This window comes from Lotus japonicus, chromosome 4 (genome assembly GCF_012489685.1).
Source record: "Lotus japonicus ecotype B-129 chromosome 4, LjGifu_v1.2".
Lineage (NCBI taxonomy): Eukaryota > Viridiplantae > Streptophyta > Magnoliopsida > Fabales > Fabaceae > Lotus > Lotus japonicus.
The window spans coordinates 67,439,539-67,458,441 of record NC_080044.1 but is presented as its reverse complement, the minus strand read 5'-3'; the positions used below and the strand labels follow the sequence as shown (position 1 = coordinate 67,458,441).

The 18,903-nt window shown below is 36.3% G+C and overlaps 2 protein-coding genes across 2 annotated transcripts; both read right to left on the bottom strand.

The window, feature by feature from the left end:
* Positions 1 to 360: 360 nt before the first annotated feature.
* LOC130715911 (uncharacterized) lies at positions 361 to 6,226 on the bottom strand. Its single transcript, XM_057566067.1, has 12 exons — positions 5,967 to 6,226; positions 5,318 to 5,397; positions 4,910 to 5,035; positions 4,525 to 4,825; positions 4,279 to 4,397; positions 3,690 to 3,822; positions 2,784 to 2,860; positions 2,263 to 2,460; positions 1,539 to 1,728; positions 1,212 to 1,390; positions 816 to 916; positions 361 to 736 (listed from the first exon to the last, which is right to left on the bottom strand). Exons 2-12 carry the CDS (start codon positions 5,387 to 5,389, stop codon positions 586 to 588), a joined length of 1,647 nt encoding a protein of 548 aa, XP_057422050.1. The 5' UTR covers positions 5,390 to 5,397; positions 5,967 to 6,226; the 3' UTR covers positions 361 to 585.
* Positions 6,227 to 12,353: 6,127 nt separating this feature from the next.
* On the bottom strand, positions 12,354 to 14,535 carry LOC130713594 (AAA-ATPase At5g57480). The gene has a single exon (XM_057563366.1). It carries the CDS (start codon positions 14,248 to 14,250, stop codon positions 12,691 to 12,693), a length of 1,560 nt encoding a protein of 519 aa, XP_057419349.1. The 5' UTR covers positions 14,251 to 14,535; the 3' UTR covers positions 12,354 to 12,690.
* Between the last annotated feature and the right edge of the window lie 4,368 nt (positions 14,536 to 18,903).

Sequence of the window (18,903 nt, the reverse complement as noted above, 5' to 3'; positions counted from 1 at the left end):
CTATGCATGCATAGCAATTATGATCATTATTATAGTTATCATGAGCTTTCGTAACCACGTAATCATCATGATAATAGTCCTTATCATATTGCTCACCCCTCATTATCTCAAAACGAACCACATGAAGTTTTGAAACTTTTTATTCTTCTCACTTTTCAAATTCAAAATATCATTTATCCTCTAATGTTAGTGACTTTATTCAAAACTAAAACCGATTATCCCCATTATGTATAAATAAATAAATAAATTTTTTTCCAGGTAATGCTATGAGCATACCTTTGTTGGGGCGAATCTCCCATCATTGTAAGCATTAAGCAATTTAGATGGTGAGTTTTATTTAAGCAATTTTAAAAGAATAAGTGGCGTCAATAGCTACAGCTAGCAGCTTCTTCTTCCTGAAAATTCCGGAATCATCAATTTCATCACCTAAAATAACATGCTGAGCTGCCCGTGTCATAGAGTGGGGGCAACCAAGCTCAACCACAGCTAGTGACAGCAAAATTTCATGGTGATTTTATCTATATTTACAAAAAGGTCATATTCCAGGTGGAGTATGAGGTACAAACAATGATCCAAGATGCTCAATTAACCTAGGATATCCTCAGCCATGCACTTGCACAGTTCATTCTTGACTAAGTTGACACCGTTATGACATGAAGATGAAACAGAATAGGCAATTTTTCTTTGTAGATTTTTATAATCCATGGCATATTTTTCTTCCAGACCGCAGTTTTCTCTGAAAAGGATAAAAAAAAAATGTTATCAGAAGAAAATTTCATGATTTCTTTCCGCAAAAAACCAATTAAGGCCTTCACCTGTCATCAAGATCGATCTCACCCATATTGTCCACCATGTTATCAAAGATACATATGAGATCTCCAAGTACTTCCAGCTCATTTTCTAAGTTACCTTGCAACTGTGAAAGAAGAAGGTTTTGCACACAAAATGGTGAATAAGTAAAATTTGATGAGCAATCAGATGCAATGTTTAAAACATGTGGTAGGAATTTTGCCTAAAATGCGTTCGAGCAAGCAGTAAAGGGCAATGTGGTGTTTTCTTTCTCTGCAGAAGGTCAAATTATGCAATGCATAGAAAACTTTCAGGTTGAAAACTCTAGGTAAAACTCATTACAGAAAAAGGCGGATGGATGACACATGAAATATAGAAGTCTGAGAACAAATTTCAATTGTAAAGAGAGAAAAGAACAGTACGTAAGTCTTAGTATGCAGCGTGGGACTTCGAGATTTCCGAAGATGGTCCAGTAATGGAGAGGGAAGGCCATAATGAAATATGCTGTGATTATTGGAGAGCCAAGTACCGCGCACCATGTGTGTAGTCCAGTTGGACTCAGGTTTATCCTCAATAGAATTAACATCAGAGCCATCAATGTCTGCAAATGACAATTAGCATATATATTTGACTTAGACAGCACCAGCTCAGTAAACTTGCAACAAAAGACCCATTACATTCCAAGACGTTGACTGGCATGCGTATGGGCATGCAGAGAAGTGAATTGGGAAATGATCTTATATTCTTACCTAAGGGAATGACATCATACAGGTTCTCTCCTTGAGGTAAGAAACCATAAAATGTTAGTAGATGAGAGCTGGGGAAGCTCCCGTAGCTTAAGCAGCATTCTTCTCCAGATTTGCATGGTCTTGACAGACAAAACCTCAATGAATTTGTTGAAGGGTCTACTTTGCCATAGTGCATAACATGTGGGCACAGCTATTGTCAGGAACAAAAAGAGAGAAATGAGAACAATAACATTTAGAGGTCTCCATACATTGCTATATAAAATCTGGGCATTTCATGAACAAGAAAAGTAAATTGTGTACAACCCACAGTTATAACGAACCAGAGGAAAGAAGATAATTGTCAAACATCATGGTTGATATCACAACTGCTAACGCGGGTACAAGAAATTTACAAACAATTTGTAGAGATAAACAACTATGGGGAATTGGGAATCATCAACTCTAAGTTATGATCTAAATCTAGATATGCAGAAAAGGCAGCTAGGTGTAAGAAATGCCAACCATGCTCCAGAAGAATATATTCTTAACACGGTAAGTGACAGTCATTTTATTTTTAAATTCCATTACCTTCAATTTCTTTATTGAATTCAGTGACCAATACACAATATTTGAAGACCCTTTTATCTAAATATTCAAAACAAAAGAGGAGAAAAGGAAATAAAAAATGAGAGAGAATTTGGATGCAATTACTACATCATCCATGAGAAAGAGAGAATTTACATACAGAATGATTAAGAAAGCCAGCAATTGGGATCAAGCATGTTCTCAGCTTTCCATCAGGATACATTATCTTCATGCTATTCGAGTACCAAAGTTCACAAGCCCATATAAATTTTTCCCGCGTGTACAGCTCTCGTGGAAATATGTCAGGAAACTCATCACACAAAACAGGAAACAACTCATCATATTGAGCATGCAGGTGCTGCCAAGAAAAAGAAAGAACATAATAGAGGTCATTCTTTACACGCAGGAAACCTTAAGCATTAAAAGTATTTAAGTGGTCATTCTTTAGGCCTTCAGGGTAATTTCGAATTCTGGCTCAAGATGTTTTGAACTTTAAAATCATCCACAATGGGCACAGATATACTCTGCTTCGTATTGATTATTATTAAATATATCAATAACTTGAATCCTGAATAAAGTAGTAAGTGGTAAGTGTAGTTTAATAGTTCTTCTACACCTCAAAGAAAGGAGGAGCTTCCATCTAAAAACAATAGAGGTCAGAACCTCGTAACAACTGATTACCTGTCTTGCCAGCATTATCTCTTCAAATAGCAAGGTTCCATCTAACATTGCAATCGCTTCAATACCAAAACTCAATCCTGTAAATCAAATACCAAAGATATTGTTATTATGCATATGCCATGAATTTCAGGTCATTTATTTTATCATTTTAAAGCATTTATATGTATATAGTATAAATAATATGAACTATATAAAAAAAATCCAACGTAACGACCATTCTTGCCGAGCTATAACGCTATACCACTTTTGGGGTAGGCCACTACACGTCACTATCCTGAATTGATAACTATGATCTTGATGATATCTTAGAGTAATAGGGTATTAGATTAACATTTACCAAAGGGGGAAAATAGGCAGACAGATATCAAACATAGAGATGCATACTTAGGGAGAAAAGTTACAGGCGTAGAGCTAAAAGGGATACCTACTCATAAATGGAATGATCAAAAGTGATAGGGACAACTGCTCATAAAGGTATCTGACTCTTGCAAAGCTATTATTCAACATAGTTCCAGACGGTAGATGATTAACTGACAATCGGGAAATTCAATACGCAGACAGAGTAATCACCCAAGAAAACCTATATAATAGTACATCCTTTCAATTATACGAACTCATAAAGGTATATCCCTCTTGCAAAGCATTGCTCAAAATAGTTCCAAATGGTTGATGATGAAACTGGTAATAGGGGAATTCAAGATACAGACAGAGTAGTCACACAAGAAAACCTAGACAATAGGACATCGTTTGAATTATTGGAGTTAAGTTTTGCAGGTATTGTTCAAATCCCTGGAAAAGCACCTGTAAGTTCTACAAAGGTTGTGCATCGAAGTGACTTGTAATTTTGGGAATCTGTAGAACAATTATATCTATGTATGTATATAAAGTATGTCAGTCAAGTAATACCTGTATTAAATTTTTCTGGGAGTGTGTCAAAGTATATTTTGAATTTTGAATCACAGTTGTACTTCTCTTTCATACTCCACAATAGCAATATTGTCTCAGATGATATGTCATCCACCATTTTTAGGACCTGATACTGAATGCAATGAGGACAATTATCAGTTATCAAGACTATATGAGAGGTGAAATATGACATTTCTCCTTTTTATTAATTTTAATAAATCCTCTCACTGATGTATATCCAATTATCCACTTCCTTAGAAAATCAAAGGGATCAATATTCAACTTCTTCCCAACTAAGAGAGAGAGGTTGCTCCAATTTGGTAGGGATAGACATGTTGACAAGCATCCTATGTGACATTCATTGTTGCAAAACATAAGATAACTGAGGTGAAGTGTAAACTCAGTATTTATATTTCAAATCAACTCTGAAACAATAAAGCACCATAATGGGTGTAAAGAAGGTACGGAAATCTTCACATATAATATTATTGTTTAATAGTTGTTTGCAATGAATGAAAGTTGGTCAACTCTAGGTTTCTTAAAGAAGATCTACATGAAGTACTTTCACTTTTTTAAACAAGAAACATACCATATCAGTTTCATGCACAAGCTCCTCAGAAATGATAATGGACGCAGAAATTTCTAGAGCGATGTCTCCAACTTTTAGATCTTTTGTAGCAATCGCACCCCGACCTGCTCCTTCAACATCTGTGCAGATTACAGGGAGAAGAAGTCTGTTAAAAATCAAGTAAATTTAATACCTATGAAAAGGAAATAAAATCATTCTCGAATGAGAAAGCAAATGAAAAAGACATAAAATCACAATGAAACTTACAAGCTATCTTTAACTGTGTTTTTACACCGTTGCTTTCACCCCACTCTATCATGTGCTCTTCTTGATCACAATTGTGGTCTATTTCAACTACTCCCTTCACACTATTTTTATCTCCAAAGTCAGAAATTAAATCAAGCATTGTTTGCCGTAGCCCTTGCAGGATATTTGTATGGAGATGTGAACAACTGGAAAGAGATATGTCGATGAGAAAGACAACTGAATTGAGCGCCTCCAACTCATTCCTGGGGCTGTAAAAATCCACTGATGTGCAACCATTGTCTTCAGCAAAATAAAGTTCCAGCTGAAGCTCAGTAAATCAGTTAATCCATGAGTAGTTGAAACACAAAAGTAACTGAGTGCATCAAAGCGCAGAAGAGGAAGTAACCTCGTTTAACTGTATGATTCGCTCTATCTCAAGTAACCTCTTTGCAGTAGCATTCTCCCAACCAGATTCTGAGGAGTTGAGATATATCCGTTCCTTGGGACTAAACCCCTTACATTGTAGTAATTTCTGACAAAATGATGCAGATTAGTCAGTTCAGGGGAAACTGCTTAGGATTACAACTTAAACCATATTGGAATAGTTTTCTGCCATTTGTCACTTAATTTTTATATATTTGATATGAGAAATTCCTGAATGCGAAACAATTATGGAATCTTTGCTATCAACATATATTTTCTTTAATCATTTAAGGCTTTCTAACTACTTTACTGATTAAGGAAAATTCATAACAAAGAAAATTTTATTATAAACTTGAGCAACGTAAAAAAACTCAATTAGATTATTTCTTACCTTCTTCTTATCAAATAAAGGATCCTTTTCAGATAACTCAAGAACAATTGAGCACACCTCATCAGTATCCATGACGGCAACTGCAATCAATAGTTTGAAGTCAGTAATAACTCTCGGTACCAGAAAGTAAGCAGAAGTTCCCCATCGGCAGTTCGTCGCTTAAAAATCACTATAACTGATTAATCATTAACATGCTAGAATACAAAATCTCAAGGTATGAAAAAAAACCAGATCTTAACCTCTTCCACTTTCCACTGATTTTCCATTCCAACACATTCTTGCACACTTACTTATTTCTCCACCATTTATATGTATTAGATTCAGTAACATTCACATATAAACCAGAAACAATACAAAACAAAGATGCATTTATCACAATTTGTACACTTATATCATGAACAAACCCTAAGCAATGACATTCTAGCATTTTTAACACAGTCACAAAGTTTGAACACACACAGAGAGAGTAAGAAATGAATATCAACACATCCAATTCATATGCAAATCTGCGAACGAAGCATGATATGAATTTTCGCGCTCTTTGCGAGGAAAACTACATGCAATAAAATGACTACAACTTTTGTTCGATCGATTGCAGTTTCTCAGCAAACGAGCACAAATTGATATCAGAATTCAAGGTAGAAATTACCAGAACGCAGTAGATTCCAGAGGAAATTGCGATGAGTTCAGAGCTTCTCGAATGAGAGATGAAAACTGAAAGGTTGAATTCGTCGTTCTCTGCGAGCTGAAGCCGCCACTGAAGCAACTGAGAGGGAAATTGAGCGGCAAAAAGAAGTAGAAATGAGAGTGAAGCACAACCCTCGTGCTCTTCACAATCGTTTGGATCGAACGGCTATGCAGCTGCCATCTTTGATGGTTCAGAACAGTTTCAGTTATGATCGTTGATCAATGAGGTGTGCAGTACAAGCTTAACATGGATCCGTTGCCCCTATTGATACTATCACATAATAGTCATTTTTTTGGGCCAATCCAGATATTAATCCCTCAACGAGTTACTGGGCCTATTCAGTTCGCAGGCCCATGTGCTAACCTTTTTGAATGCTCGGGGTTTAGGCCTATTCTACTTGATAATAAAAAAAAGTCTTATCCTAGTTTACCAAACAAATCTCAACAAGTATTGCATACCTGTTGATGTGAAAATAAAAAAATGTATTTTGGTACGTTAGAAAAGCTTAATTAAGCACACATGACTATAAGCCTGTATCGCATAAACTCTTATGTAAAAACTAATCTAAACAACTTATCAAAATAAGTTCAAAACACTATTTACATAAGCTCTCAAAAACACTTGCATGAACGTTTATGGTTATACTATTAGAAAGCTAAAATAAACTCTTTAAAACAAGGATTTAGTTTGGCCACCGTTATCATTTATGGAAGACAGCTCCATATTCCATAATCCATATTCATGGTATATAATTTTCAAGGACCCGATGTATATAGCTCCCCATGCGAATCCTACTAATTAGGGTACACTCTGTCGAGCCAAGTTAGCATATACAATTTCTAGTTCTTATATTCAAAAAAATTCCACCCGCAACTTTCAGTGGAAAAATGCGTTTTGTGACAGTTTCTAATTGTCACAACTTGCTTCCGTTAAAAAAATGCAAAATGTATTTAAATCGCCACAAATTTTACATATGTAAAACATATGTCAAAATTATGGTGGTTTCAAACAACCAATATTACATTTTGTATTTTCTTATAGAGATATGTTGTGGCAGTTAAAAACTGTCACAAAACGCATTTGTCCACTGTGAGGGTGGTTTGAATATGGAAAACGAAAATGGTATATGCTAACTTGACTCGGATGTACCCTAGTTAGTATAATTCACATGTGAAGCTATATACATCGGATTCATCCTTGAAAATTATATACCATGAATATGGATTATTATATTCCATATGCTTCAATAACGACAAATCTTGTTGCATTTTATTGATGCATTTTATTCCTAAGCTCTTATTTTCGTTGGTTCAAGGTCGATACAGAATTAAAGAAAATTATGCTTCCATTCCTTCAAAGGTTCTTTCCCAAAACTTGGGACCCGTTAGAATTTGGAGGGAAGGAACCTATGAATCAAAGATGGATATATAGTAGTATTTAATCATTTTTCAGAAGTCATCAGGTAAAGTACTACACGCAAAACCATCCAGTCCTTTTTGCTTGAGAATCCTTTCATTGACAACTTGCTGATCATAACTTGTAGTAAATGCTATGTATCCATCCATCGCTCATTTTCCGTATCTTTTTCTCTATTCAGAAATTCAACCTTTTATCATATTTTAACAAAGTGCTCACCATTGAATTCACGCACGGTTCACAAGAGTAGAATGTGAGTATCTGGTTCGTTGTACTTATAAACGAAAGCGATAACTCCACCCAACGGTTGCAATGAAAAACAAAAGCCACCGTGTGATAATAAGACAAGAGAGAGGAAGGACCCTCACTTCACTTGTTCAGTTTCTTTGGACTTTTATGGAACCAGTTGTTTGATTCTTATCACTTGGATTGGATGGTCTCTTTTGCAAACAGTTGGTACTTGGTATGCACCATTTCTATTATAAAATGTAGCATATAGTGTTAAAAACAAGGTAAATGAAGAATAACCAAGGACCCTCATTTCCTCATTTCTTAAGTAAATAAGCTGGCTCCGTTGAAATTATTCAAACTTTTTGTATTGATGAGAAGAAAAGTACGGCAAAATATTAGGACGATTTAGTTTGGGTAGCCATAAAAAGCCAAAATAACATCACATCCACTCTACTTGGTTTTGGTGGGGCATGTTATATGCCCCAATGGGGGAACCATTAGAATAAAAATCTTTGTATATTGATCTCCAAGCAAGAAAGAGACACGAATTAAAGAGAGTAAAAGCTAAAAGGAACTTGTGATTTGTGAATGCAGCGCAGCGTCCTTGTTTGTGTTGTTGCTTCATGAGCATGCTTTCATGGATACCAAAGGCAATCTTGGGCGCGCGTCTATTTACATGTTTTCTTATATGTGCACGTTTGAATTTTCATTGAACTCTTCAGTGTGTTAAATTTTTCTTGTCTAATAAGGTTAAATGATAAGTTTTATTTCTCCGCTAAATGCTACTCATTCCATTCCAAAACTATTGTAGTTTTAGCTTTTTTGTTTTGTTCCAAAACCATTGTTGTTTTACATATCCAAAGCACTTTATCTCATTCTCTTCCATTCATGCCCTCATTTAATATTGTATCTTCCAAGTACCACAACTTATTTCCACCAATCACAATTCTCACCAATTAGTTGACCAATGATTTTCATTCTCTATCTTTCATATAACTCATATTAAATAAGGTTTTTTCAGTCAAATTATAACATCAATTAATGAACTCTTAAACTTTGTGAAAAAACTAAAACTACAATAGTTTTGGAACGGAGGGAGTAATATCTTAAAATATTGAAAATTATATTAGCATTATGGAGCCCGCGGCAAAACAAACCACCACTATTTATATAAGCATGCCTGAATGTGTCATGTGTGGACGAGTTTTCTTCATCGTGAAAGCGTTGCACGTGTTATTGGTGTTTGGAAGTACTTTTCTTGTATTAAAACTAAGAACTTCCTTGATTGTAACAGGAATGAAGTCAAAGCTTATCCTATTAATGTACTCTTATATATGGTCCAAATTTTCTGTTTTCAACTTTAAAAAGTAAAAGCAATTGAAATTGAGAAGAGAACAAAAAAGGGGACGCTAATGGCCACTCCCACTTAGGACGTGAAAGTGACGATGAATCTAAACAATTCAGCTTCTTTCAAGGTTGAAACTAGAATATAGTAATAAAAGCAACAATTCAACAGCCAACAATTTTGAATGCAAAATGTTTTGGGTGACTAGTGCATCAACCAGTGTTATAAAACTCGGACCGGACCGGCCGGTTCGACCGGTTGAACCGGGAACCGGACCCTTGATCGGTCCGAACAATTAAATAGATCGGCCATGTAATTTAACTGGTATGAACCGGTTTGGACCGGCCGGTTCAGGGAATAAACCGGCGACTCGGCCGGTTTTAATAGACCGGTCCGTTTTTTTCTTTCTTCTGTTTTTGCCTTTTTTTTGTCAAAACTGTTTTTAATGTTCAAACTGTAATTAATTTATATTCAATGTTAATTATTTGGTCAAATGATATTCAATTGAGAGTTATTTAAAAAAATTGTCATAGTTAGGACTTGAACACAGGACCTAGAGGGAGGAAAGCTAATCCAAATTGCTACTACACCACTTTGCTTCTTATTAAGAAGAATGCATATTATTTTATATATATGATATACTAAGGTTATATTTTAAATTATTATAATTTTTTAATATAAACCGAGTCAAGCAATCGAACCAATGACTCAGTGGTTGAACCATTGACTCATTGACCCAGTGTCTCGACCGAGTCGATCACCGGTCCGAGTCTGATAACACTGGCATCAACCATGTTTTAAATTACCGATGACTAAGGTCGTTATTAACTTCATTCACACACATACAAAATTCAAATTACCAAATACAATCAGGTAAAATCCTCAATGATCTCACTTATCACAATTTTACATTTTTGGTCCCCAATAAAAAATTAACACTTTTGGTCCTTCACATTACTTATTTTTTTGCAAAAATGATTCCTATAATCCTATTTCACTATTTGGGACTAAAACGGTAAAAGTGTGTAAATGTGAGGGATTAATTTTACTAATTTTTTATGGAGAGACCAAAAATACAAAATTGTGATAAGTGAAGGACAAAAAAGCTATTAAGCCAATTTCAAATTATCGGTATGATTGAGATTTTTCAATGGCATGTAAGTTGCAAGTAAAAAGTCATCGATATTAATCAGTTTTCCTGTAGTGTTTGATTCTTAGATTTCTTATTTTAAAGAATGAAAAACAAGTCATAATAGTATTTTATGAATGATTCCCGGAAATAATTTTTGACTCCCACAAACTTCTTCCATCCCCGTCTATGAGTAAAATTATCATTCTTCTACTATAAGAAAAATGAGATAACTTTTAAATTTTTTGGATCGAGAAAAAAAATGCAGGAAAGGTGATAATAATGGAACTGAATTTTTTTTTTGGAACTGAATGTGATTTAATGTTGCTAGTTTAACTTTATTTATTTTTATTATTGATATATTTATTTACTTTTATTAACTTATTAAATTTTTGGAAAAAGATATTCAGTATTATAGTAGGATATAATTACCTTTTTAAATATTAATAATTCAATGGAAAAAATTATATATAATTTGATATTGTTTATTTTCAACATTTTTTAAAAATATAATAAATCAAGTATAATTGAAGGGTAAACTCTTATCTTTCAAACACACCCCATGATGCTCAATTTGCTTTCCCTTCAAAGGAGTAAAAGTTGTCTTATCCATTTATGTACGCACTCTCACAACTCATATGTAAGTTTCTTTGGAAGCTCAGTTTTATGGTTCTGAATTTACATGTGTCTAAAGTGAATTAGATGTTGTTAGGGACAAACCTTTTATAATTTTACATAACTAAATATGTGTCTACTTATCACCTGTTGACATTTATCTTAACAATTTTGTCAATCTCTGCCCTTAAACTTTTATTTTTGACTGGTACATTCATAGTTTCAAAATCACTTACTTTTTCATCTTTTTTTTCTATCATATCATTGATCTTTTCTTTCAATTCTCTTTTTATATTTCTTTTTCTCTCAAAGGGGTAAGTGAATTTGGGTAGGAATGTTTATTTTCCGAGTAATGATATATACACACCTCACTTTCTCTTCCATCTCATTTTCACACATTTTTCTTTCTATCTCTCTCTACATTTTCTGTCACATCACAAATCATATCACTCATTCCTCTCTCTTTTCTTCTTTTTTACATGAGGTGGAGGTGGAAATGGATTGTTGAGATAACATTATTCTTATTTTCCCTTTATTTCTAGCTTCATTCACTTTTCCTTAAAGTTCATAGCACTACCCTTACATTGACAGCCTAATAGCCTTTACTCCATATCAAAATCAACAACCAAATATTGTCAACCTTTTCTCAATGCATGAGAAGACTTTCTAATTGCTTTTGTGCTTTAACCCTGCTTTTTCATAACACAAAATCTGGCTCTTCTTCACTTGGTTCCACTTTCCACCAGCTAACTATGCTCAATCCTATCCACCCGCACAGTGCTTTTAAAAGTGACATTTCTTAATAAAAGGTTTAACGGTATGAATCCAATTAGACACTGACACCTAATGCTAATCTGGATTAAGAAAAATAAATGAGTTTTCACGAACATTCCATCAAACACAGTAACATGACGAACGACACTGCAATAACACATCACGTTCCATCCAACCAACATGTAATTATTAATTCGCAAAAATCACTATCTCCCTAAATAACAATTACAAATCTCAGTGGCCACAATTCTTAAGGCCAAGTTTTCCGCTGCAATAGCAAAAACTTTGCAGTCCCTCTTTGCACTCCATAATAAGCTCAAACTATTCGTCTGAATTGTCATTAGGCATGATATCACCCCTCACATTATGTTAAACATATAAATAAAAAATGATGCTTGAACATCACCTTGCGATGGACAAAGTAATAGATCGAAACACCACCAATACCAGCAATCCACCACACCTTACAAAGTTGATTGAAAAATTAAACTTTGTAATATGTGGAAATGCAGGTATTGAGGGTGCCAATGACAAAGTAGTGCACTCCAATTCCAACTCCATTTAGAATGGCCCTAATTTGAACTCTAAAATAGATTACCCTCAACCTCAGTTTGAATAATAATTCATATTGTTAGGTAATGGTGCTACTGCTACCCTACTTATTACTCATATTTCCTACACGTCCCATCAAGCTAATAACGTTACCATGCCATGTGCACCCCAGGTGTTCACCAACATCCCAGCTGGATAACCAAGTATGTCAGGGTGTAAAGGCCTAACCAGAAGAGAAAAATATGCACAATAGGGAACAAATCATAAACTAAAAATGAGCAGATCATGATGAAAAAACCAAACTAGTTGCAATTAAACTTACCCTACATATCTAATAATAAAAAAGACTCCATTATTCAAAACTAAAAAGACACAAGTATGTGACATGTTTAAATTAGAAGCCTACAGCTTCTTCCCCTGTTTCCCCCTTCTATCCAACAAGTCATATCCAATGAGCTCCCCCAATTTTTCCCCTTTGATGTTACCATTTCTGTTCTTCAGTAACAGCTGTAACTCACTCACTGTGACAGTGGAAAATGAAACAGAGGTTGAACATGACATGATCATGAGAATTGAGAACACAAGTCTTTTTCAACATGATACAGTGTAGTATCAATATCATATCACTTGGTCTTCTCTTCCTCCTTGCAATTGTCTTCAATCTCAGACTCTTGTTGAGGACTATCACTATCCAAAGCCCTTTTCTCTTGCTCCTCCTCTTCTACTTCTTCACCACCTTCCCCAATCTTCCCCCTCAGAACCCCATTTTTTGAATTCCTCTCTGCTCTGATCTTCAATATCTCCAGCAACTCATTCACAGCCTTCTCCTTCTTCCTCCTATTCTTGATCAAACACTCACTGATATCAGCTGGAGTCATCCTCGCCATTTCAACAACCTCCTCCAATTCCTTCAGAATCGTTTCATCCAAATCACCCTCTCCACAACCCAGATAGTTTTTCAGCAGAATCTTCAAAGCAGGGAAAGAACAGAAACTCATGAAAATATGCATGTCCATTCTCCCACACCGCAACAGAGCAGGGTCAAGCTTCTCAATGTGGTTGGTTGTAAACACGAAAATCCTCTCACTCCCGCAACATGACCACAACCCATCAGTGAAATTCAACAACCCGGAAAGCGTGATTGAATTCCCACTCTCTTCCCCGCACGCAGAACCACCACCGCACGCGCCACCTCGCATTTCTCCGGCACCGGAATCATAGAAGCCTCTGGAAGAAACCGCAGTAGCAGAACCGTTGTTCTTCTTCCTGTTAGCAAGATTGATAGAACAATCAATGTCCTCGATAACAATAATCGATTTGGAGCTAGTTTTCATCAGAAGCTTCCTGAGTTCAGAGTTGTTATGCACCTCTGTTAACTCCAAATCATAGATATCGTAACCAAGGTAGTTCGCCATAGCTGCAATCATGCTTGATTTTCCAGTTCCAGGAGGACCGTACAGAAGGTAACCCCTCTTCCAAGCTCTACCAGTTTTGTGATAAAACGATTGACCATTAGCAAAATCCTGAAGATCCTCCATGATCTCCACCTTCTTCTCAGGATCCATAGCCAATGTGTCAAACGTGCTAGGATGCTTGAACGGAACAGATTCCCAAGGGTGACCTCTGGAATCCAACGACCCACCTCTGGAATTTGTATACAGAAGACGATCCTGATTCTTCCGACGAATGTCACTGGCTCTCTCCATGATGTAGTCCAGGTAGGAGTTCAGGATGAAGGGTTTGTCACGTTTCTTGATCCGGAGCGTGAAGCCTCGCTTCTCGTCGGGCATTGGGCGCCATGAGAAAGTCTGAGCTTGCCTCTGGGTGACGACGTGCTCCCAGAGCACGTTGACGCCGTTGAAAGTGTCGACGATGCTGTCATTGTTGGCCAGGCCGAAGGTGAAGCCGCTGGAGTTGACGGCGCGTGTTAGGCTGAGGCGGCTGCCGGTGATGGAAACGGAGGAGCTTAGGTAGAGCTGCACCGCGTTGTAGAGCTCGTTGGTGTTGACGCCGTCGATCTCCGTGATATCGAAGTAGCAGTAGGAGGAGAAGCAGTGGAAGATCCGGTGAAAGAGCTTCGCCGAAGCAAAACGGAGCTCCGGCGGGAATAGAGCTTGCAAGAGGGTTTGGGAGAAAGCAAACACACCTAGAAGTGAAGCTAAAGAGGTCCAATACTCCTTCATTGTTTGTTTGTGTCAAAGAAATAAAATAGTAAGTTAAAATGTTATTGGCTTAAGAAGATAGGAGTGATATGGGAAAGGACTTGTAATTTAATGAAGGTGAGATTGGTTGTATTTATAGAGAGTGATGGATGGAGGGTTTTGAAAGTGTGTGAAGAGGGGAATAAAGGGTGGGCAAAAAGGTGGTTTAATTTGTAATGTAAGGGGGAGTGAGTGGGCCAAGTGGTGAGGATATAAGTACAAGAGCAGGGAGAAGAGGGGTGGAAAAAAACAAAAAGAGTTTTGGAATTTTGGGTTGGGAAGATATCAGAGATGGGGCCTGAGCTATTTATTGGGTTGGAAGCTGGACATGAGTGAGTGATTGTGTTTACACCACACGGTTTCACAAAGGATTCTCTTTTTTTTTTCATTTTTACTTTAACACTGATGAGGAAATTTTTTGAAGATTGCTGCTTCAGATTGCTGACGAGGATTCTGATTTGTTTTCAGAAAACCCAGTTGAGGATCCTTGGAATTGGACAAGTAACAAAACCCAGTTGAGGATCCTTGGAATTGGACAAGTAACAGTTAATTTGGAAAGGGAACTATATACAGCAAGATTAAAGGTTAAAGAAAATATGCACATAATTAGAAATAGGAAAACTTTTTTTCTCTAACTTAGATGAATCAACTTAGATACCTGATGGCTGATGCTGATAGGGATATATATATGTCCTATATGCATGTGGGTTTTGCAGGAATTGATTATTAGTAGGCTAAAAAGCATTTTTGGCCCCTGATGTTTTAAGTTTGTGCAAATTCTGCCCCTATCTATTTTGTCGATGTTTCTACCCCTCATGTTTTCAAACAGTGCACCATCTACCCCTCATTTGCAGGAATTGATTATTAGTAGGCTAAAAAGCATTTTTGGCCCCTGATGTTTTAAGTTTGTGCAAATTCTGCCCCTATCTATTTTGTCGATGTTTCTACCCCTCATGTTTTCAAACAGTGCACCGTCTACCCCTCACGGAGGGGTAGACGGTGCACTGTTTGAAAACATGAGGGGTAGACGATGCATTGTTTGAAAAATGAGGGGTAGAAACATCGACAAAAATAGAGTAGAGGCAGAATTTGCACAAACTTGAAACATCAGGGGCCAAAAGTGCTTTTTAGCCTTATTAGTAAAACCATGAATGGGATTTTGAATTTAATAGTGTAGTATCAGGCTATCAGCAAATGGGCAGGGGATTTTAAAATTTTCATTTCAATTACTTCAATTTCAATTACTTCAACTAGTATCTTTTTTTTTGAACTTACTTCAACTAGTATCTGTGTTGGGGAGTTGGCTTCAATGTAGTTCTATGAAGTATTTTAGTATATAATAAATGTTATGATTGCTATGCTAACAAATGGAAGGAGGGGAGAGGCATAAGAAGAAGAGGGGCCTATGAGGGTGAATAATTGATTGGATTTGGGAAGGTAATGAGACCCCACAAGCCTCTAGGCTCACATGCCTAACACATTTTGTTCTGAAAGATTTCTTTTTTGTGACTGCAAATTAATGGGGTTGCTTGTTGTCAGTTGAGAAAAGATTGGGGAAGTAGTTAATTGAGGGAATCGACATGGATGGATACGCTGGCCACCTCTCCCTCAATCAAATAGCATCAGCCTCGATTCGAAGCCATTTTGGGAGCATAAAAACTGGGGTTTATTTAATCTGTGATCTTATTGTAGGTGTCTAATTCACGATTGGTCTAAAGTGGCACAGTGCCAACCTCATTTATTTGAAACACTCCTGATTTTCCATAAAAAAGATTAAAAACTCACAAAACAAAAGTCTCGAATAATAAATGTATTGTACTATTGTTTATCAGAATGTTGGGGTAAAATAAAATAATAAGAATAACTAAACTTTTGGTGTATAGCGGAGGAAGTTTAAGCTGCAAATTAGGTGGAACCATAAATATTTTGATCTATTGGTGCACCAGAAGTTATTTTAGACTTTTTCTCTTTCTCTCACTCTTCCTTCCCTACTTGCTCTCAAATGACCATTGATGTTCCATTTTCCCCTACAATGGTTCTCCGCCAACCTCCTTGTTGTTGTCGACTACCGCTACTACCCTCATATCCCCCCCCCTTACCACATTTCCTTTCCACCTTTCCCCCACCTTCTCCACCATTCTCAAAATCCAGCAACGGTTGCAACCAACAATTTTCCCGTTCCATATAGGTTTCCTTCTCTGTCTTCCTCCTCCCAGTGATGGTTCCGAAAGAGGGGAGGGGTTGGGTTATGTTTACATGAATAACAACATTGTTAACGAGGCCGACAAATTCGCAAAGGTTGGTATTCTGCGGGCATATAATGAATCAAGTGGCAGAGAGGAAAGAAAGAGGAGGAGGAGAAGCGTTGGTGTGTATCCTAGAACTTTCGGCTTGGAGCTACGGTGAGTGGTGGTAGCATAGAGATTCGGTGAACAAAGTCGTCGCGCATCTTTCCCATTATCGTGCTATTGAGGGAGAGGTTAAGTTTTGGAAGAGAGAAAAACTACATTTATACCCTCTTATTGCTCATTTAACCATTTCACCAACGGTTCTTACCAATGGTTCACCGGTGGACCATTTGGTCCACCATAATGGACACCAAAGTTTAAATATCATTCGTCGTCATAATAAGGTTTGAATATAATTCTCAATTTTTAAGGGTTTGTTTGTTTTTCAGTTTCAACCATGTTAGTACATGCATGTTTCAAGACTATTTTTCACATTCCTAAGCATTCAACGGAAAAAAGAGGGTGAGTTCAGTTGAGTGAAAACTAGTTGAGATTGAGTATATAAACACACACTATATTACTCAATTTTAGTTATCACAAACCTCATAAAGTTTATAATGAGGATGTAGAATATGAATAATAAAATGTGGTGAAGAAAGATAAAAGGATTAGGGATTAATACTTTTTTATTAAGATTTTAGAATAATTACATTTTTTAATTTTAATTTTTTAATTAAGAAATTTAGATTAGACTCATTTAGGTGTGAAAGAATAATTATTCCATTTCCAGCGGCAACATCTAGGCTATGTTTGGTTGGGTGGAAATAAAGGGGGAGGAAAGAAAACACGGAAATCGATGCATGAATTTAGACTAAGGTTATTCATGCATCGGTTTCCGTGTTTTCTTTCCTCCCCCTTTCTTTCCACCCAACCAAACATAGCACTAAAAATCAAATTCATATGCATGCGAACGCCTCCCCCATAATTATCATAAATAAGGATGGTAGTGGCGGTTGGCCTCAACAGAGACGGGCTTGGCGGCGCACAGGGGAAGGTCTAGGCCTAGTTTGACTGGCCCATCTTGTAATTTAAAAAAAAAAAAAGAATCTTCATCTCATGTGAATTTTTTTTGAATTAAACATGTCATAAAGAGAAGAGCCCCACACAAATCAACACAGTGCTGTTCTCTATCTGCTTCAGATCACATTGCAAGTAAAAGTTTAAAAAAGGGTGACCCATTACGTAACGTAAAGCAAAAGCTCTCTCTCTGGTTCAGTATCTTGTAATGCCGTACACCCCATTTGTTCAGCATCACGTAAACCAGGAGATAGTTACAGAGCTCAACAGAGAGCACAGTGGCACAGTCATGAGTGCCTCTCTGTCTTATCACTTCTCTTCTCTGCACCCCCTACCGTACAATTTGTTCATTCCTGCGCAATACCACAATTGATTCTAAATATAATTATAGTAAATGTGAGTTAAAATAATGTAATTTACATTTAAATAGTTTTATGAAAAAAGTGATTTTATGGGGTAACATAAAGAAGTTCACTTTTAAATATCAAAATTGATTATTGGTTATGTTTAATTATTTATTGTGGTAAGTGAAATTGATTCGACTTTATTGGCGCACCAAAACATTTCAATTTAGTTAAAATTAGTCATTTTGAACAAGAAGAATTGATTATATATAATTGAACGTGTTGGTAGAGCTGGTAGGAAGGTAACAATGGCAAATGAGGTGGTTGTCGAGGGATGTGAGCGGCCGAGGTGGTGTGGCAAGGTGCTATGATGGAAATGGCAGGACATAGTTACTTAGACGATCGAGGTGCATGTAAGTGGTAAAGGAAATTAAAGCGGAGGAAATCTAGAATAAAAAGGATAAAAAAAACCATTTATTTAAGTAGTTAAACCACCTAATGTGAAATCAACTCATTTATTAGAAGAAAATCATTTACTAAACAAAAAGGAAAAGTGGAAAACCTCTATGGAGGAGGAGGAAACCCCTAAAGGGTTGGGGGCTTGGGCTGTTGGCTTTGTACTCGGGCCTTTGCACATTCAACTTCAAATTCTTTCCATGATTTTTAAAGTTTCGTGATAATCTTTCAAACACTCTTGATCATATATCAGATAAAGCATCTAAATTCAACTCTCAGATTTAACTTGTGTATTTTTCAAATTGAACCTTAAATCTTGATTTTTGAATTAAACTTTTTTACTTGACTTTAGATTGGATCTTCAACTTAGTCTTTGAATGGGAGCATCTCTTGTCGAAGCATTTCATGCTTTTATGTATTTATGTCTAGTTTCTTCCATTGGGTTTTCTCTAAATGTGTGAAAATGCAAGGAAAATATCAATACAAACATACTCAATTAATCTTCAAAATTCAAATACTACATTACTTTG

Coding starts and splice junctions, on each gene's coding strand:
- LOC130715911 (XM_057566067.1), bottom strand. CDS start 5,389: ATGGATACTGATGAGGTGTGCTCAATTGTTCTTGAGTTATCTGAAAAG. Junction 5,036..5,317: donor CTTTATTTGATAAGAAGAAG/GTAAGAAATAAT, acceptor TCATTTTGTCAG/AAATTACTACAATGTAAGGG. Junction 4,398..4,524: donor AACACAGTTAAAGATAGCTT/GTAAGTTTCATT, acceptor TAATCTGCACAG/ATGTTGAAGGAGCAGGTCGG.
- LOC130713594 (XM_057563366.1), bottom strand. CDS start 14,250: ATGAAGGAGTATTGGACCTCTTTAGCTTCACTTCTAGGTGTGTTTGCT.